Source organism: Thermobia domestica, chromosome 7 (assembly GCF_964235325.1).
Source record: "Thermobia domestica chromosome 7, izTheDome1.hap1.1, whole genome shotgun sequence".
Classification (NCBI taxonomy): Eukaryota; Metazoa; Arthropoda; class Insecta; order Zygentoma; family Lepismatidae; genus Thermobia; species Thermobia domestica.
Genome location: NC_137460.1, coordinates 50,133,844 through 50,156,226, shown reverse-complemented (window position 1 = coordinate 50,156,226; position 22,383 = coordinate 50,133,844). Strand labels below are relative to the sequence as shown.

The window sequence follows — 22,383 nt, the reverse complement described above, 5'->3', positions numbered from 1 at the left end:
AGCGTCCCACAGTTCCGTGTATCCATACATGTGTTGCAAACCCCTGTCATCGCGTATCGTTCGTAGTATAGGGCAGTGGATTAAAGCGTCAACAACACCAGTTTGTAGTTAAGTGAACATGGCGCAATTTGTGCCTGATAAAGTGTTTTTGCGGGGTGTCCTGCTGCATTACTTTAACATGCAGAAAAGTGCGACTGAAAGTCATCGTATTTTGGTGGAAGTGTATGGTGACCATGCTCTAGCTGAGCGAACGTGTCAGAAGTGGTTTGCACGGTTTAGAAGTGGTGATTTCGGCTTGGCAGACCAAGAGCGAGCTGGACAGCCAAAAAAATTTCAAGACGAATAATTGACAGCATTGCTCGAGCAGGATTCGTGTCAAACGCAGGAACAACTTGCAGCAGCATTAGGCGTTGATCAAACAACAGTCTCCAAACGCTTGAAAGCCATGGGAATGATTCAAAAGAAGTCACATTGGGTTCCACATGAATTGAAAGACAGAGACGTTGAAAGACGAAAAACCATTTGCGAATTGCTGCTTCAACGACAGAGCAGAAAGGGGTTTCTGCATCGAATTATTACGGGTGATAAGTGGATCCATTACGAGAACCCTAAACGAAAAAAGGCCTGGGTGAAACCAGGTGAACCAGGTCCATCACAACCAAAACGAGATATTCACTGTGCAAAGGTTATGCTGTGCATATGGTGGGATATGAAAGGTGTGGTGTACTATGAGCTGCTGCAACCGAGTGAAACTATGAATGGAGAACGTTATCGACGACAATTAATGCGTTTGAAGCAAGCTCTGGCCAGAACACGACCAGAATGGGAGAACAGACATGATAAACTTATTGTTCAAGATGATAACGCTCGCCCACATGTCGCAAAACCGGTCAAAATCTATTTAGAAAATGTCGGATGGGAAGTTTTACCCCACCCGCCGTATTCACCAGACGTTGCTCCTTCGGACTACTACTTGTTCGATTGCATGAACAACGATTTGATTGGACAGCGGTTTACTTCTTCAGAAGATATCGAAACATGGGTCTCTGACTGGATCGCTTCCAAGGATGAGGACTTCTTTCGCCACGGAATCCGTACATTGCCTGACAGATGGGCGAAAGTGGTGGCTAGCGATGGACAATATTTTTCTTAAGGTATTTATGTATTTTGTGTTTGTACTACAGCTTCAATGTGTGCGTACCAACCGCACGAATTAATTCCTAGACCAAATAGATTGATTCAAAGTTAAGCCCAAAGATTTTCTTTCATAAATAAAGCATAGAGAGGAAAGAATTTAAGACTTTTATTAACAGGATATGTTCCCGTATGTAATTTCAATGGATTAAATTTTATACCCCTAGACATAGCCAGAAACTGATATCCTCTGGGTTAACAGTATATTAGAATTTGTATAATATCTTTATTATATACTTTTTAAAATATGCAAAAGAATTGGAGCAGTTATTCTTAAGATTTCGAGTAAATTGAGGTTGTTTGTAAGGCGGGTTGCCTAACATAATTACAATCTCACGAGCGAGGTACGGTCCGTAACTATTATTATTATTATTATTATATATACTCAGCACATAAGACTTAATTTCACTTATAATATAACAAATTGATTCCTTGCAACGACCATCGTCACGCACATGCTTTCTTTGCGTTTTTACTATGTCCTCACTTTTTTCACCATGTAATATCAGTCATGATTTTTTTTTTTTTGGAATAATTTATTCACATATAGAATTGCTTTGTGGCATAAGCAGCAATTTTTAGCACTTTGCCCTCCTGAGATATTACACCCCAAAAATGGCATCAAAATCACAAACTTCAACTTTCGGACCTCCATAAATCTACGAAGCCAGTAGTATCATAGCCGAGGATATTTCTACAGACTGTTTACATGCAAAAGTATTCAGCACAAGACTTATGAACACCCCCCCCCCACTTTATGAAATTCCAAAATACAGCCCCTTTAAAAATGTAATTTTCTGTAGTTTTTCTGGTGATTTCATGTATTGGTTTGCAACCCTGCATATCTATTTAGACGCAAAAGTTTATATTGTCGGTGTACCTCAGTCTCTCCTGTAAACATTCGTTTTTGTTTGGTGCTCGTCTGATTCGTACGTCCTGAGCAACTGTAATTTTCGTAAACGATTGCAAATGCAAAAATTGGCACTGTACCGACAACAAAGATGGCTGCCATTCAGGAACACTTGTACATACGACAACGTGAATGGTGTTATTGACCTTCTCATACACAAGGGTCATCACACTCAAATTTTTATAATTTTCGGAGATGGTCGAGCAACCATCTCTAGACCACTTCGTATGGATTGACCCTAATGCTTAATAAACATTGTTTGGGATTGAAATAGGTTAACAATTGGTGATTTTAATTCAAAATTCAACCTCAATACTTTCACTTAAATGACATAATTAACATTTAATACTAATTCCTAATGTTTTTTTCTTCAGTTCGCGACTTGTATTATACAGGGACAAAGTTTTGAATTAAATAAAAAAACGATTTAAATAAAAAATCAACAAGAATATTTTTAAAAATTATTATTTTTATCAACCCTGTATTTTTTTAGCTTTCTATAAAAAATGTATAAATAAGAATGAAATTGACATCGTCTGTTACATCAAAATGCGGAAAAATCGTCTGTACCGTTTGCAATTAATATTCTAAACATAATTAGCACTTGTCTCCAACTAAGTTTGTACTTATAAATTCACTTCGATTAAAAAAAAAAAATAAATATAAGGGAGAGTGTGTATCCTAAAGAAAAGAAAGGGGGTTCAAATATACCATGAAAGTATTCCTTAAATCTTATTCTTTACATGAGAAGAACGGACACTTCAGCTAGTAAGGTACATGCATTTCTTATCCTTTCTTTCTTTCTTGACCTTTATTTATTGTTGATCATATAAATTATATAAACAAACAATTGAAAATTTCAGGGAAGCTTAAGATGGTCGCAAGGAGCTAAACAACTCTCTAGCTACAGATCTGGGTCAGAGATCTGGTGTTGACCAACTCTATAACGTCGTAATCAAACTTTTAAGCATAAGGAACGTTTGATTAATTACTTCATGTTGATACGTCGCTCTGTTTGGGATTCGTGACGCCTTCAAATTTAGCGGTATATATTTAAAACATCCCTACATAGATTTACTGGAGTCACCCGCGCTGGAAGTATATTAACGGTCTGCGGGCCCCTTAGCAACGTCGCTTGTCATAAATTATAAGATAAAATGCAAATAACTCTTTCTTGATGTTCTTGCGAAAAGTTTTGATGACGCCCATATTCTTTGTTTTGTTTCTGAAGGCTGACCCGTAATTACGTATATGATGTTCGACGGACTAGTACTTGTAATTCTGAACAAAAAGTTTTGATCTGGCAACACTGTATAGCCTGAGAATGGGGATAATGGTCGCTGGATGGAGCAACGCCACACCAGTGCGAGAGTGTCTGAACGAAACATTCCCGAACTGCTGGATCGGTCGACGTGAGTCTATGGAGTGGCCAGCTTGATCTCCCGATTTTAATAGCACCTGACTTCCTATGGGGCGTTTTAAATAACTAAGTTTATCAACATTACATACGCAATTTGGCCGAACTACAGGAAGCTATCAAGGAAGAGTTCCGTAGGATACCAGAACGAGTCTGTCAAGCTGCTTGGGTTGCTCTTCGTCTCCAGTCATGTATCGATTTAGATGGTGCAATGATGGACCACGGAGAACAGAGATTAATATTCTTCTAAGGAAAAATATGAGACTAATGTGTTTATGTTTAATTTTATGTCCAAGTTATGATGTTAGTTTCTTTACCTCAGTCTTTGAAACATCATATGCACAATTATGAGCCACCCTGTATTTTATTTACTTTACAGAGCGTTTGCTTTGAAGATAAACTAACTCAAGAAGTTTCTACCGAAACACAGCAAAGTACACAACAATAAAAAAAAAAAAGAAAAATAGTATTTTCTTACCTGTTGTTGGTGGGCAGGCCGTCTGATGCTGGGTTCGCCCCACGCTTTGTGAGAGAAGCCTGAAAACTCCTTGGACGTCCTGCAAAGACAAACAAATAAGAAAAATATTCAGAAAATGAGACAGACATACATCACACAAAATACCTTCAACTGTGAACTTGAGAGGTTTCCACAGAAACTCTCCCTCTCTCTGACCCGTTTATTTCTCCTTTATTAACGTTCAGAAACTATTCTAACGCTGACTTTTCACTGTCACTCTTCTAACTTAATTACACATTGCAAAGCTTGTTTGCTGATAGGTATCATACTGACATTGATGTGACAATGGAATATTCCACTTGAACTTCATACACACCTACATAGCAAATGAAACTTTACAACAAACTTGTCATAATATACTGTACATTTTCACACTAAGGTATTCAACAAGAAAAGTGATTAGGTATTAAAGAATTCAAGAAAAAGATTAACTAATAAACTGTATTTTCTTTTTAAATATATAGAAGTAAAAGTGAAGTTTACAACCTACGGTTTCATTTAAAATTATTAGATCGTTGGAATTCAGGTAACAACAAATTTATATAATGCCAGTAAATTCAGAAACTTTTTACAATAAGTCCTCATTGATACTTTATTCCGTATAGTATTTGGGAATTTTACAAAAGTTTAGTACCCCCAATCATTTGCTAAAGAAGTACTTAGTCGACAACAGATACACATCTCTTCCCGTAGTTGGTAGCGTAGTTCTGTAACAATTCAGTTCTCTTCGAGGCAAGATAAACACATGCACATCTCTTCCTGTAGTTGGTAGCGTGATCCTGTAATAATTAAGCTCTCTTCGAAGCGAGATAAACACATGCACATTTCTTCTCGTAGTTGGTAGCGTGATCCTGTAATAATTAAGCTCTCTTCGAAGCGAGATAAACACATGCACATTTCTTCTCGTAGTTGGTAGCGTGGTCCTGTAATAATTCAGTTCTCTTTGGGGCAAGATAAACATATGAACATCTCTTCCTGTAGTTGATAGCGTGGTCCTGTAATAATTAAGCTCTCTTCGAAGCGAGATAAACACATGCACATCTCTTCTCGTAGTTGGTAGCGTGGTTCTGTAATAATTCAGCTATCTTCGAGGCGAAGATAGTATGGTAGGGAACAACCTACTCTTTACATTATGTGTGTTGTTCTCTTACGAATATTATGGTCTGTAAACCTGCAAACTACAAGAGATTCAAGCCTCAGTTGCGGTTGGGAGCAGATGAAATTTGACGAGTCTTGTGGGTAGCATTATAGTAATCGAGGAGTCGTGAAACTTGACCTAGATGTACCAATGTTGCCATCCAATTGAACGCGAGGGTGCGTCCCAGTAGCAACCCCCCACTGATGAAATTTTGCCATTGTTCTCTCTCGCGCTATACGGAGAACAATCTCCTGAGAATGCCGTGTTGTCGGGTTGCCGCTAAGTTTCGTTTTGTTGTTATTTTGAATTTTTTTTTCTGTTATTATTGTTACCATTTAATTCGAATACTTGTTAGTGTTCGTATTTCGCCATGCCTTCTAATGTTTGACAACATTCTTCGTACACTTCTGCTATTTCACTTTTTCTCAACTATGCGTTCGGAAGGCAGCTCCACGAATCATCCCGAATTCTTCCGATGCATCATATGTGAGGGAAAGCAGTTCTATGATTGGTGTAGATACCAGGCTTCACGAGTCGTCGCGGTCACAATAGTTAGATTCAACTCTTAAACCTCAAACATTGTTTTAGTGTTGCATGTTTCATAATATTAAAGAAAAAAAAAAAACTACAATTTGATAAAGTGATTCTACGAACACAATGAAGAACACCTATCAACGTTTAAAGATACGCAAGTCTTTACACAATAGAGTTGCATTTGCAATAATAGATATCGTTTAAATGTTATATATATATATATATATATATATATATATATATATATATATATATATATATATATATATATATATAATGACACTCTTCGTGGACTTCTCGTGACGCGGAAAGATTCTGATATCATCTACATGAAATTAAGAAAGAATTAGGGGATAAAATTTGTACATAAGGTTACAAAATGAGACGAGATTCAAGAAATGGATTTCGAAAATCAAGACGAGACAGAATAATCCGAAAATCCAAACGAGGCTTCTACAAAATTTAACGAAGGAAACAAGGAAACTTTTTTTTTTCATCTCGTGAGCAACACTAATGCACACAAACATACTTTTTTTTTTTTTTACTTCTACGTTTTAGTAATTTCATGTCATAACCATGGGTGCCCGAAGGTGGGGGCAGGGTGAGGCCCGGCCCCCTCCCTGGCTCACGAAAGTATATACGTAATATAGCAAACAACGTATATTAAATACCAGAAATACCATACGTAATTTAGCAACCATGGAGATAGGCCCCCCATCTAGAAAATTTTCCATGGGCGCCCCTGGTCATACGCGGATTGGAATTATTCTCAGCTCATACGTTCTTGGCACAGAAGATACTTTACTGCTATTTTAAAAAATAAACCTTCAATTTGATCCCTTCAACTGATCCAACAGTTACAAGTAAAATTCTTATCAGAAAGTAGTGTACACAGCAGATAACTGTTGAAGGCGTTTCTTCACAAGAAATTCACAAATCGCCATGATTGGTTTGTTTTGTCTACTTTTTCAATATTTAAGAATAAATAATGCTGCATATTTTTACTGGGTTATTTGTACTTTTAATACAGTCAATAAGCGAAATAAGGGTCATTTTATAAAGGTATGGTTTGCACTTGAGAATTAAACTATTATACAAGAATTGTACTTCGCAGTGCATGCCATAAATAACCTTACCCCACTCCCAGTGATACTTTCGTTTCTTTATAAAGAAGCAATACCCGCTCAAAACCCAAGTAATTAACACTAAACGCGGTATTTCGATATTAGTCCAAGATTATATTGCTGTATTTATTGCATACTGCATACAATTACATGAGCTATGAGTAGTCTAAATTTGTGATATCTTCTTTGTAAATGACACATCTCATTTACAAATAAATAAATATTAGCATGGGCTGAAAAAAAATGCAAAATTGTTCTTCTAAGTCGTAATACCACGAAAAAGTTGCGAATTAGGAAGACTAAAAAGGAGTAGAAATAGAAATAAAATCGGTTTATATCTTCCGGTCTCGCGTATGCTCTAAATTTTACCGATTTTTTTTAAATACACATTTCTGCGATGCTTTTTTTTTTAAAAAAAAAATCTTAATTAACTAGTCGATATTTAAATTTAATAGTACTAGTTGAATCTTACTCAAACCGATAATGAATTAAAAAAAAAAAAAAAAAAAAAAAGATTTGTTCAAATCTGTTAAGGTATTCCGCTCGCGCGACGGCTGCCAATTCTAAGAAATTCAGGCGCTTGTTGTACGAATTGATAACTGTTGCGCGAGCGAAATACCTTGACCGATTCGAACAATTCTTTCTTCTAAATCATTATCGGTTTCAGTAAGATTCTACCAGAGATATTACATTTAAATATTGACACGCTAAGTAAGATAAAAAGTTTCATTGAAATGTGCATTTAATATATATATATATTCGGCAGACTTTTGAGCATGTGCGCAACCGAAACATACAAACCGATTTTTATTTATTTTTCCACGTTTTATAGCTTTCCCAATTCGCAACTTTTTCGTGATATTAAGACTTGAAAAACCAATTTTGCATTTTCTTTTTCGGTTCACTCTAATAACTGTCTCAGCGATGTTCGTTATTGAGGGATTTCGTTGTATACGCAGTGATTAATCAGCACGTTAGTAATGTTGTAATGAAAAACGTGACTCTCTACTTACTGGTAACTCCCTCAAGCAAAATCTGCAATGATGCTACTCGTTCAAGCTGATCAAAGGTAATGGGGTATTCATTTTTGGCCCACCCTGTTTAAGTAAGAAATGTAAGTACAGAAAAGGAACTTTTGTAAATGATTAATACTTGGCAGAGATGCGGGAGGGTCTCTTCAAAATTCAAGGAAGGGGAAGAAATATGCTATCTGACATTTCCAGTCGAAGGCGCATTCCTTCTTTGACATAAAATGATTTCAGACTCCTTCTAACGAAGACGAGTAGTGACAAGGGAGTTATATCGATATATTGAGCTGTGTCGTATCTCGGAGCACATTCAGCGATGCTTCAACATCGCAACCAATTCAAGAAGACGACAGAAACCAAGTCAGCCAAACTTTTTCTTCTTTTTTTTTTTGTAGGAAACATTCTCTGCTTTCTTCTTGGATCAGTGTTGCCATCTATATACGGATGAAACTCTGAATTGAGGGTAATTTGCCAGCACTGAGTGACAAAAATTGAAAATGATCGTAAGAGATTCACGAAATATTCTTAATGTAGTTTTTTAAAGCATTGTCTATATAAGATAGTTATGTTAAACTTTTTAAAAACATATTAACGTAGTATAAACGAGGCTTTTCATCATAGCACTAGCTTTATTTCAAAACAACCATATCCATACATCGTATTCAATTCATAGACAGTTACATCACGAAAACCAATATTTGGACACATCCTCTTAGAAATAAAATGGGATAAATTTAACTGCAAATTTACTTTTTCAAGAAAAATAAGGGGACAGCGTAGGCTAGTGGTAACAGCGTTGGACTCATGTCCGCGTGGTCCCGGGTTCAATTCTCAGCTGGTGCTTCCTCATTATTGGCGAGGCGTCCACTCAGCGTCGTGAGGTAAACTGGGGAGTCACGTGAATGAAAGACGTGACGGCCCCTAGGTCTAGAAAGTTCCCAATACGCCGGTCAATGACAGGGTGACACAGCCCGCTCGCCGCTTCGCCGATGTAGTTCAGCCGGTTGCTGGCGGATGGCGCTGCAGTAGGCTTAGGCTCAATAAAGGGCTGTTACGCCAAGTGGATTATTGATTTTTCAAAGAAAATGAAATTGATGTTGGTTAGGCTAAAGGAGACGGTGATGATGAGAAATGAATTGAAATGGTGGAATGAAGAAAATGGGAGGAAACGGGAGAACCCCGAGAAAACTCACGAGCACGGTGTTTGTCCACCACAAAGTCCACACGGCGCGAGCTGGGATCGCACCAGCGACCCCAAGCACCAGAGGTGAATGCTCTACCACGGAGCCACTGCGCCCCTGGTTTTTTTAAAGAAAAAGATGAAGCACAAAATACCAAAATTTATCCGTGGTTTTATTGTACACAATTTTCTTTTTGCCAAACGCTTGCCTCCTTGTTTTTATAATAATACTTGGTCTCGAACCTTATACATAAACCAAACAATAACAGTGAAAGAATAATTGCCAGGAATTCTATATTACAATGAAAATTATTATTATTATTGTTATTATTATTATTATTATTATTATTATTATTATTATTATTATTATTATTATTATTATTATAAGGGACATGGGTTACCCGAAAGAATCCGTTGTTATGCTAAAAACCATAACATACGTAATTTGTATTAATATTAGGAAGAAACGTACTTAAAAATATGGCGAAATATTTCTAACCATAAAATTTATATGGAACCTGCGAGAAAGTACACTGTAAAAAATCGTTGTGTTATTTCAACAACATGCCTATGTGTTAACACGATTGTGTTAAAATATAACACAAACAAGTGGTTAGAATAACTCACTCTCCATTTGGAGTTGTGTGTCAAATGCCGGTAGTTGAAATGACACACAGCCTGTGTGTTAAATTAACACAAGTGCAGAAGCTTCGGTGTTGTTTTCTGCGTGATTGCCAAATATGTTGGACATCTAATTATAAAGGCTTATGAGTTGAAGCTACACACAAACACAGTAGAAAGAAATACTAAACAAATCCAGGTTTACGCAAAATTTCAAAATACAAACTGCGCGATGTGTTTTCAATTGTTTTACATAATGTTTCTGAAGAAACCCTAACAGCACAAAATGTGCTAGGCATGTGCCATTTAGATGTTCTAAAGTTATCTCCCACATTTGATGCATTTATTGCTTCTTTTTCTAAGCGATTGTTTACTAGAAGCAACAAACACATCAACTTTATTAGATGGCAACTGGCGCCGATCATTTGAAAGTGAATATCGAAGAACTATAAAATAAAGTAAATAGACAGTCGTCATTTTGTTATAAAATTAGGTCTACATGGCGAGCAGATTTTATCTTATTCCGAACGGTTATCGTCGAATATACGCGGCTTAAAAGAGCACTCTGATTAGCCAAATTCAAAAGACCTTAACAATTTATCCCTCTACAAGCGATGTTTTCTTTATCGTCTCCGTGGCCAAGTCGGAAGAGCACGCGGCTAGCAATTGAAAGGTTGGTGGTTCGTGCCCCCCTCGCCACTGGAGTACTTTTTTTTACTTGTTTAAAGTTTTTTTTAGACTAAGCATAATGTAAACACATTACGCATATAGGCGATTTAACATATTTTGGGGGAGTAATTTTGTGGTTCATTAACGCTTACGGCACGGCTCAACACCGGTTGTGTTTTAAAGACATAACACCCCCCCCCTGTGTTAAACACCAATACCGCGGGGTATGTGTTGAACTAACACCGCATAGTGGTAGTCACGCTGGAACCACTGCCCTGTGTTAAAATTAAGTTGAATTAACACAACCATTTTTTATTGTGTAAGAATAATTAAAATTGGTATATGTATGTTCACTCATAATTTCAACATAGATATACCAATTTTAATTATTCTTTTTCAGTTTCATACATTCAGTATCAGAAAGTACATACTTTCTTGCAGGTTCCATATAAATTTTATGGTCAGACATATTTCGGAGACCTTTCTATTTTATAAAAAGTTAGTGCACAACCTTTAGTTTAGGTATCTAACTGAACTACTGGGGGTAATGAAATAACGGGTAAAAATTAAATAAACTATAAAGAAAAATAGCCGACTTAGAGATTGCTTGATAAGACTACCAGCGGGTTAATATAACGCTCACGATGCATAATATTAATCTTTCCGTGTAAAACATAACGCTAAAGTGAAACTTTGCTCGACAAATCTAAATAAAGACCTTAAATATACATTTTAAAAAAATATTCAAATATTCGATCAACTTAATGTATGACTTCAATTTAAATTGAGGTAAAATTCGGGGAAGTATTCTGTGTACACGTAGAACAAGGTATGTATGTATATTGGCGACTGCGCTTGTGTGGTTCCGAAAAAAAATATCATTAGAGTAAGTAGAATACGTTCCGGACAAGCGTCAAGATGCAAACAAGTGAAAAAATAGCACGTGCTGCTCTCTATTGAACATATTTAACATCTATCCAATGTTTATATTATACTTATGTTTAAGCCTTTAGTCATTTAAATTGAAAAATTAATTACATTAACACATCTCCCCCCCCCAAAAAAAAAAGGTTTGATAAATAGCAATTCTTTAAACTGAAGAAAAAAAAGGTAGCGATACTATGTACTGTTGTGTACCGCCAGAAAAAAATAGCACTGGTTATTTGCAAGAAGAAACTGTGCTAGGTCAGCACTTCTCTTTTTAAATAAGGAGTCTACGATAATTCACTTCTAAAAAACACCGGTAAACAGTCTGTGTATAAGCAAGAAAAAGAATAAGCTCAACTCTTCCATTGTTAAAACTCTTAAATAAATAAAACATAGACAAGCTCAAGTGAGAGAGATAAATCCTTTCTTTCTCTCTCTCTTTTTTTTAACTTTGTTTCATTCCCCGACAAATCGCAAACAAGGCTCTCATTTTATCGGCAACTGGCAAGACGAATTGTTAACAAGAGAATTTTCAGCAGTTGTTTCCAATTCTCCTTGCAGAATTATTTATGAACTAGAGGAAAAATAAACTCTTCAGAATTAAGTTACTACTTTCCCCAAAGGCCTTTAGGTGAAGCTTTTGTCTCGCTTTTGTTTCACGAAGGCAAAAAAAGAGGAATTGAGGGCAGTAGAATGAAAGGAACACACACACACATTATATATATATATATATATATATATATATATATATATATATATATATATATATATATATATATATATATATATATATATATATATATATATAACGAAATAGCTCCTTAGTAGCTAAGCGGTTAGCGTACGCACCTTTAACGTGGGAGACTTGGGTCCGATTCTCGGCTAGAGCTCATGCGGTTTGGATTGCACATTAGTCAGTAGGTCCCGTTTCATATAGCCCCTCTGCTGAAAGGGACTTTAAACTTAAATTCAACTTAACTCACTATAGAACGAAATATCTAAATTCACAAAGATACCTTTATATACTAAAAAGTAAATGTATTGTTAAATAATAATAATAATAATAATAATAATAATAATAATAATAATAATAATAATAATAATAATAATAATAATAATAATAATAATAATAATAATAATAATAATAAACAGTATGGCTAAAATAAAACTGCCAAAGATATGCTGGGATGATTTCATTAGGCGATAACTTATGACGGGGTAAGAATCCTCCGGCAATAAATTGCTTCGGGCCGCAAAATGTCTAAATCCTGCATTGATCCACTGTGGTTTTATACATGACCAAAAAATGTATATTTTGATCTCGGAAAGGGAAATCATATTACTATAATCTGTAATACACAAACGCCCACATGGGAAAGCAATTCTACAATAATAAATTAATTTAGTATGTAAGATAGAATGTGAAGAAAAGGGCATAAAATATTCCGCCCCTAGGCTCCAGATTGCTCAGCGTAAGCCTAATCCTTGTCTGGTGTAAACTTCCGGGCAACGTCCAAATTTTGGAGAGAAATGAAAACACATTTTTAAATGTAAGCTACTGTTGTCCGATTTTTCAGAGAAGAAAGAAGGAATATTTTTATGATTTTTGGGATTTGATATTGGAACAAAACAGGAAAATTTTGCGATTTTTTTTTGGGACGGAAAAGGAAGATTTTTAAGAAATTTGGGGAGAAAAAGTAAGCCCAAACAACGTAGGCTATAATTAATTAAGTGGAATATAAATACTCTCAGCTATTATTTAGAGTAGATTTCTATTGTTGAGGATTGTGTAGATCTGACAATATCTATAACAAAATTGCGACCAGTCAGCGAGGTGGAAAACTTCTTTGTTTTAATGATAATTTATATAAAATAAATTATAAACGTGGTAGAAAGAGTTATTGGAAATGCATGGACGGATTCAATACAAGAGTTGTTGTCAGTGATCAAACGATAGTGGAATCTGTTTCTGGTACACATAATCATGAACCTCAGCATGGATCAATTGTAGCAAGAACAATTAAAAACTCGCTGTAGAAAACAATGCAAATGTCAAAGACAATAGTTACTGTAATAGTAGAAAAAAAAGATAGTAAATTGTTTCCAAGCGTCACAAAATGGAAAGTACTATTGCTTAGAAATACAACCTACCATATAACGAAGCGAAGCTATGTATGGAAATCTAACTAAAGCATAAACGTATTAAATAAAAAGTAAAACAATTTCAAGGTGACACTTAACATTGTGTTCTACAGCGAGTCTTCAATTGTTTATAATATGAAGATAGCGACGGAAGAACTAACATCAACAATTACTAACTAGTAATATATATATATATATATATATATATATATATATATATATATATATATATATATATATATATATATGCAAGTATATAGTAATAGTTATAATAAAGTATAAGTAATTTTGACACTGAAGCAATCAGAATTAGAAGTAATTCTGATTGCTTCTAATATTTATTCTTGCAACTTCTCCAAAAGTTATTTTAAAACTTTAGATGTGGAACTTTTTCTAAATGGCATTCTAGCTAGTACACAAATACCTAGTCCATTTTTGTTTTTTAATTTACAGTGTAACACAATTAACCGGTCGTAGTTACGCAATATTCCGTTTGTCTTTACTTTCTCGAGAGAAATTATGACAATTTTTTTTCTGTAGGTGTTTAAAATTAATTTATTTTCTTCTTTCCAGGTTTTTTTTTTTCACTTTATATCCATACAGCTGTTTCATATTATATCCACACAGAAACTTGATACACTATTTTGCAAGGATGTTATAAAATAGAGGATCTGCCCATACGTATCTTCATCATATGAACTCAATGAAGCCACAAAACAACCGATCATCATCTGCGCCGGAACGTCTGATTGGCTACTCTCGTTTCCACCATGATTGTTGGCTCGAAACATTGCGATCTTAGTGGCGCGGAGTGGGCAGAGTAGGTGTGGCAAAGCAGTGACGTATGGTTTCACGATTTTGTTGTATGGGCAGATCCTCTATTTTATAACATCCTTGCTAATTTTGATGTGAAAGACTTAAGAACAGTGAAATTGATGAAATTTCATATATTGATTCTGTTTCATATTATCTCCACACAGAAACTTGATATACTATTTTGGGTGTGATAATAAAATTTATATTCTTGTAAGATATTTGAGTTTAATTTGTCTGAAATAGATGATAGGTTGCAGTTGACAATAAAATAAACCCCAATTTGTTACAGATACGGAGTGAAAATTCCCTTGTATGTTGTAAGGCGAAACGGGAAAAGGACAAATGGGAATTCCCGTTCCGCCTTAAGATAACATCCTTATAGGTTGTCTTTCAAAATGTTTTGAGGACGTAAGGCAAAACGGGAAAAGACCAAACGCGCATAAATTAACTTGTCTACATTTTTTCACGACACTGCAAACTAGACATGTTATCACTTAACGAGGACAAAATACATGAAAAATTAAGAGAACAGCGCTATTAATCTGAAGCTAATGACTCATGAATGACGGTAAATATACATGATGAATTTTTCGTGAATGTCGTGACCGACAATGCAATAGATATATCGTACACAAGAAAATTAAGCACTGTTGCATAATACTTCCGTGCAAGTAACAGGCTGTATGAAATTACATGCCAAGAAACCAATAAAAACTTAAAACTAGTTACGTTTTGTAATGAGGTTAAAAAATAAAGCAACAGGTTGCACAAACTTTCAAATAAGGGAAGAATCAACAACTTAATAATATAGGGCATTGCAACAGAAATTAATGTAAGTGTTGATCTCTCTCTTTCTTATTAGTAAGAATGAAAAAAAGACCAATGCATAATAAAGCAAATTTAGTTTAAATAAATAATAATTCTCTCACTCTATACTGTTGATGTTTACTGAAACAAGAAATTATAATATCTTTTACTAAGAATGATTACTATTCCTCAGTTTAAAACATTCTAAAAAGCAGTTACGTCTCCCTTTCTAACTATCTAGAAAGTTAAGATTGCAAAGGTCTCCAAACCACGGCCCGCGACCACGACAAACCCCGTCCGCCATGGTGTATTTTTTAATAAATTGTAAAATTCACTAGATACAATAAATTGTAAATAACTAACACCTATCAACGTTTAAAGATAAGCAAGTGATCACGTAATGTACTACAATAATAAATATGGTTTTAAATGTTGTTATATCGTGTTCTTCGTGAAATTGTCGTGACGAGGACAGATTGTAAGAATTTCCAAGTGAAAGAAAGAAAAATATCACCGGAGATAACATTTTTTTTTACATAAATTTACAAAACTTGACGAAAATTTTCAGACAAGACGAGAGACCTTTTGAGAACTAGACGAGACGAAAAAGAATTCTTCGAGATTCGAAACGAGACGAGACATGAAAACCTTATTTCTCTTCTCGTCTCGCCTATTAAGAGACTACTACTATATACAGAATACAAGAAGGACGCTGAAATGAAAACATTAAAGCTAAACCAAAATGTACAGACAGCTCGTGTTTACTTTGAAAGTTCGCAACAATGATAGGCGTAGTTTAAAGAATGGTAACACGAAGTTGGAACACAAGAGTAAAAGAAAAAAGCACCAGTGGTAACTTGAAACAAAGAGGAACAGCGTTCTGCTATTCGACTGTTATAAGTAGAAAGGGATCAAATATCTAATACTATAGTGCTGCCAAAATGTCTTGAGCCGTGGCAAAAATGTGAACTAAAGCTCATACCCTCAACACACCCACGCGTTGAGCCAATAAGAGTTCAACTACTGCTAAGCGAGAGAGCCTTGCAGCCGGCTGCGCCAAAGGCAGAGGAATTCCTTCAGCCGATAGCAGCGCTTGGGACCGAAAACTAGGTGTCAAGTCAATGTGGTATATTTACACAATAAATGTATGAATAGAAGTTTTACAAATCCTAATAGTTCTGTGACAAAATACGTGCAATATAACAATACTTCCAAATAATAATAATAATAATAATAATAATAATAATAATAATAATAATAATAATAATAATAATAATAATAATAATAATAATAAACTATTGAGCTGAGATGCCTACTAAAAGAAAAAGAAAACATCAGATGCTGGCAATTCTGCAGACGAATATAGTAAAAAATTGATTTTTAACCTTTTTAAATAACTAAAACTGACAACTGTGCACAAATTTCTGCAAGGTCTTAACACAGCTATCTAATAATCCACTGACAAATTCCTGTAGAAAATGCTCTCAAAATTCATTTTTCTGTCGTTACCTCCATCGAGTCCTTTCATTCCCCTAAACCTCACTCCTTCAGAACAGTACTAAGATGACATTCCAACCTTTACCCCTCACCCTTGAGAAAGAGATGATTCTGTGACGTAATCAGAAATCCAGAAGCGTTTCTGCTTCTTCTCTCTGTATCTGCTTCCACTGAAGATGATGACAGAAGGGTTTTCTTTTCTATCTTCTTTCCTGCTAAGGAGCAAAATTGTATCGATTCTTCTTCCTCTTGTGAAACAGAATATACCAAAAAGGAAAGAATTCTTCCTTTTTCTCTCTCTTCTTTTGTTGGCAACACGGAGATCAATCACCAGCGTGACGAATGGATGTCATAAACGGCGGAAGTGGTTTTCTCAAAGACACCAGACTACAGACGAGTTATTCTGGATTAAATCCGTCCAAAGGAAAGATGGTACAAAATCTCACGTCGCATTTATACGTACTTAGACAACAGAAAACAGGCGAATTGTTCTTGGTTATGTGAATGCATGGAAAGAATAATAATAATAATAAAGTATTGTTATCCAAAATCTTTGAATTTGTCAGAGCTGTAACGAATAGAAATATAACTTCAGTATTTGTATTGTAGCTCTTGGAAGCATACGAAAAGAAAAGCAAGAAGGAATTGAGTGGATCATACATAATTTCTAGTTATTTCTTTGTTGTTAAAGACTGAAAACAAATCTGGCTACGACCTCGCCATGAACCTTCGGAGCCTTATGTTCTTCGCTTTTAAAAAAAAGTTTCCTTACATGTTATACTTACCCGCGCAACATACAATAACATGAGTGTTGCATAACAAGCGGGCGTTTTCCTACCTAATCTTGATTCAATTTTCCACGTTCGTCTTTCAAACAAAAATTAAATCCTTTCAAGTATGGATGGCGTACACATACGCCCTTCGTACTATAGAGATGTAGAACGAACGGTATAAAAGCTCTGAATTTCGTTCTATTGGATCTGAGTGTGGATGCCGCAGACACTCTCAGATATATCAATTTCACTACGGAGTCTAAAAGCAATGTCGCAAAAAGATACAAGCCTTCCCCGCTGTAGAGGTCTGCACGGGCCGGAATATTTAGCCCGAGCCCGGCCCGGTCCGGCCCGTGAATTTATAATGTAAGGCCTGACCCGAGTCCGACATATATTTTAGCATTTAGGTCCGAGCTCGTGTGATAATCAAATGAGCCCGAAATAAGCCCGAATTACAGAAACTTAATAACGCAAAATTGTATTTTTATTTACAGCAATTAGGGGTTTCCTTTTGCAGTTGTGTTTTTAAAGCTCTCCAGAACGAACGGCCAAATAAATATCTTTGTACAGTATATTTACAAAGTTAGGCCCGAAAAGGCCCGAGAAATATGATTGTATATTTAAATATTTACAGCCCAAGCCCGGCCCGGACCCGAAGTGATATATGCTTTGAAAGCCTGTGCCCGTGCAGACCTCTACCCGCTGGTCTTGTGGCTAGCGCGTATGTGTCTGGTGCAATGAGTTCCGGGTTCGATTTCCAGTGGGAGAGAACAATGAACTTAACTTCACTACCATTCACTTTGATTAACCATCTGTCTTATATAGCCTAAAAGCATAATCTTGGGACGTTAAACTAAAAAAAAAAAAATCAATTTTCAGTTTGCACAAATACAACAAAAATACCGTTTTATCTATTTTTCTACTTTTATTTTTATTTTCATTTGCACAAAAGTAAGAAATTCTTACGAAAAACTCACTTTTCAAAAGCATCTATTCCCGAAAACTCCATACTTGAGAGATTAAAATTGACATACAAATATACTGCTTAACGATCAAATACATTTTTAAAGACACTGTATATTGTAAATTATAGACTTTTATAAGAACTAGAAAGATCATTGTATAAACCGGAGTGGGATTCACTGGATCTGTCCACTAAGGGCGCCGATTTCTCTGTAACTTTGGGAGAGCCCATATGAGGATTTTACGACAAATTAAATTCAAATTATGCCAAATTATTTATATTCATAAATACAATGCGGGGGCCCACATGAGCTTTGGGGGGAGGCCTTGGTCCCCCAGGATCGGCGCCCTTTCTGTCCATCAATCGGTCAAGTTTAGTATAGGTTCACAAACTTTTGCCGTTTTTTTAAAATTTCATTACACAACAAAAGAAGTCCACTGAAGTCAAAAACACTTAAAATGAAAATAAAAATCTCTTAATAAATGTGATTCTATATTGCTATTCGATTATACACTGCCTTGTATCTACATGATTAACATATGATTCTGAGGTGTTGAAGACTCAAAGTTCTATTGCTAATAGGAAATCATCTGGATGTAGGTACACTTCGGTACTGAAAAGTGGTATATTAAAAAGTAAGTTACAAACCAATCAACCGATTATGTACCAATAATTTTATGCCAGCTTCGTTTGAATTAGGCGAACTCTTTGTTAAATCATTAAGGTCTGAAGGTACTGTAAGTTGACCTTATGAAAATATCAGTAGTTTTTAATATAATCGTTTTACAGATTGGCAGTAACTTTCGAAAGTTAAAATAAATCTAATACCTAAGTTACATTAGAAAATAAAATTCGAATAATTATAACTGAATCTTTCTGCCAATATAGTGAAACGACAATTATTGAGCAATGGTAGTTGCTGCATTTTATATAATAATCATTATCATAGGTATTCTGATATTATTGGCTGCTCACTTGCCACAAAATTAGAAGCTTCCATGTAGCATGGTTTTAAGCTAACCCCTCGTTTTCACGTAGGATTTTTTTTTTCAAATACAATCTATCAACTGTAGTGTTTTGCTCCTGCCACTGTTCCTTCAAGCACTTTTCTCATAATACAATTTCTTCTCAGCTAATGTCCCAACTAGCTTCTATTAATCTTTTCTATTATACTTAAAATTGATCTGTTCTCCACCAATATTTCGTCTTCCGTGCGATCCAGCAAATTCTCTCCATTTGATAATAATATGAATTAAATAACATAATTTAAAATAGTTTATCTTTTTTTTTTTTTTTTTTTTGTTATTGAGAAGGCATTTTTTCAAAGTTCAGTATTATAACGTACTACAATACACATGAAAGAATATTCAATATTTAAATATAGAGATTGAAGAGTACTGCGATTTTTATAGCAAATTTTATTTTATTTATATTGAAAAACGTAATAATACAGTACACAGGCGTACGGAAAGGAGATAATTTGGGTTTTAACTCCCCTTCAACAAGATATTATTGGCATGTTAAGATTGCCCTGAGAATATATAAACTTGAATGATTCAACCCTCTGTTGATGAAATTTTGTGTACACCACTGACACGACATTTAAGTTAAGAAGCAAGTTTAATGTTGTAGCGTACACTAGGGACGACCGAGGAACCGGTTCTTGGAGATTGGTTTTCAGAACAGGTTCCGGAACCGGTTTCAGACTTGGAGCCGAAGAACCGGTTCCAGACCTGAATCCGAAAAATCGGTTTCGGAACCGGATCTTCTAGAACCGGATCCGATCAGACCCGAAAACCGGTTCCATCAGGAACCGGTTCTGGCCATCCCTAGTGTACACTGAAGAATCTTTCGTTCCTTGCAGATAATCCATTTTTTTTAAGCGGGTTATTTAACGTCAGGTTATAGTTGACAAATAAACATATTTTATTTGAATAGATGTGCAATCTTTGTAACGAAAAAGGGGGAAATTAACAAGCGCACAAAAGATAGAAAAGGTTGGCAACCGCTGATTTAGCATAAGACAATAAACTAAAATATTAATGAACACCAACAATAACTATAACTTCTGCAAAGTTTACTATTTTTTAACTCTTGATAGTTTTGTTTTTTTGCAATGATATGATGGCAGCGTATGAAGACAATCATTAATTGTAAATTTACTACAGAAATCATACACAATATTATTAAGGTTGTTTTGAAGATTCTTAAGCTTTCAGCCTTAATTTTTTTAATCTTATCTTTACTTAAGTGGCATACTATTTATGAATGCTGTATAAAAATTGATGAGTTTCCTCTGGACAACTATTTCTAATATAATGTTACACTTAAAACGTTATTTAACGACACTAAGAAAAAAAAGCTGTTACGATAGAGATTATATATATGAACATGTAATCTGTTCTTAAAGAGAAAATGAAAGACATAAGTCATTCTTTACATTTCCTTTTAATCGAACAAAGTTAATCGCTCCGTATATCACGAAGCCTTGACGTTGTAATGTATATATTTTTAATCTTATTCCCTTTAAAACTAATACCTCATTTCGGCAGTTTTCGGTGTTTTCCGTGTGCTTGCGAATCTTCTGTGTGTGTGTGTCCTCCTATCTATATACGCTCACAATACCATTACAAGTCTATTAACCTTTCGCTCGCCTGCCTTATCTCGATTCCTTTTCCTTCAGACGCTCGTTAACCAAGTTCTTTTCTATTAACCTTTAACTTCACTGCGGATAATTTCTTCGCCGTTTTCCAGTCACTACTAATGACTGTTTATCGGAGATCCAATCAGATCGTTATGTTACAATCAATATATGTATAGACTACGCGTTGTGTGTTTAGTAATAAAAATTCGTTCTTTTTATGTTTCGAATTTCTTATCTTGGGATAAAAATGTTTAATGGAAAGGAATTAAGATAAGAACAAATTCTATGAGCATTATTAGCATTGAACAGAGATGTAATTCTGTCTAGAGATGAGGGATATGGTGTGTTCAGTGCACTAAGGAATCAAGTTCAATTCTTGGACACTTCGGACATATTTCATTTTTTTTGAGATCTCTGTCCGAAGCTTCTTTCAGAACTTAAGAGGCCCCATCGTGGCGAAATTAAAATACAGCAGTAATTATGTGATATCTTCAAATAGATAAAAGATAATCAAAAAGTGGAACAAGAGCTCGCTAGACAATATTATTTTACATGAGATACCGTTATCATGACTCTCACTTGTCTGCTTTCGATTTCCAGCGATTTAGAAAATCGGCATTTATTTTCGCGTTTCTAAATGGATGCAAACGGAAAGCTACTAGGTGATTCGTGATAACGGCATCTCATGCAAAATAATATTATCTAGGGCGTTCCTGCTCCGCAGTTCGATTATCTTTTATCTATTTGAAGATATCACATAATTATTGTGAAATTAGCGGTATTTTAATTTCGCAGTGACTAGGTCTCTTAAAAGATTCATGTGCAGGTTTTCTAAACAACTCTTTATAATGTAAAAGAAAAAAGTGTTCACTTTTCTATATATTTTTGTATCTTTTTCTCACAAATTTTGGTAATTGAACTTGAATTGCTTGTGCTCTGAACGCCCCAAATACCAATTGGTATATCTTATTCAGCTGAACACAATGGCATGTATGAGCAAACTCAATGTCTCTTGTTGTTCGGAGTTCGAGGTCGACTGAGTCACAGAGGTAGGCTCACGAGTTTTGAACATCTGTGCTTGTAAAAACTCACAATCCAAATGTCCCTTGTTGCTCGATACATGTTTTAGGTACGTGTGATTCTGGGTTCGATTTCAGATGAGGTGATGCATGGATATTATTTCTCATCTTTGTTTTTCATTAGCCTGTGCTTCCCATTCAGGCTTTCCCCCTTCTAACGGAGCGTGTACAAAGACCAGAGCCAGTGATGCTTACAGTGGTCCAGGGAGAAGTTTTAAAATCTCCCTCCCCGGAGTAATTTGCGTTACCTAAATATTGGTAGTACTACATTTTACCCTCAGTACACTGAAAGCCCTTTCCCATCTACGGAAGAGATCTGAGATCGACACTGATCAGAACCATACACTTCCACTGGGAATAGAGTCAAAATACCACACATCACAAACCAACACGCTACCCACT

The 22,383-nt window shown here is 35.3% G+C and overlaps 1 protein-coding gene across 5 annotated transcripts in view; it reads right to left on the bottom strand.

The window, feature by feature from the left end:
• LOC145690075 (uncharacterized) overlaps positions 1 to 22,383 on the bottom strand; it is a 307,925-nt gene that overhangs the window by 160,948 nt on the left and 124,594 nt on the right. For all 5 annotated transcript variants that reach the window (XM_081764598.1, XM_081764599.1, XM_081764600.1 and 2 more), the window contains exon 3: positions 4,000 to 4,078. In XM_081764598.1, coding sequence (XP_081620724.1) covers positions 4,000 to 4,078 — 79 coding nt within the window. The remainder of the gene's footprint in view (positions 1 to 3,999; positions 4,079 to 22,383) is intronic.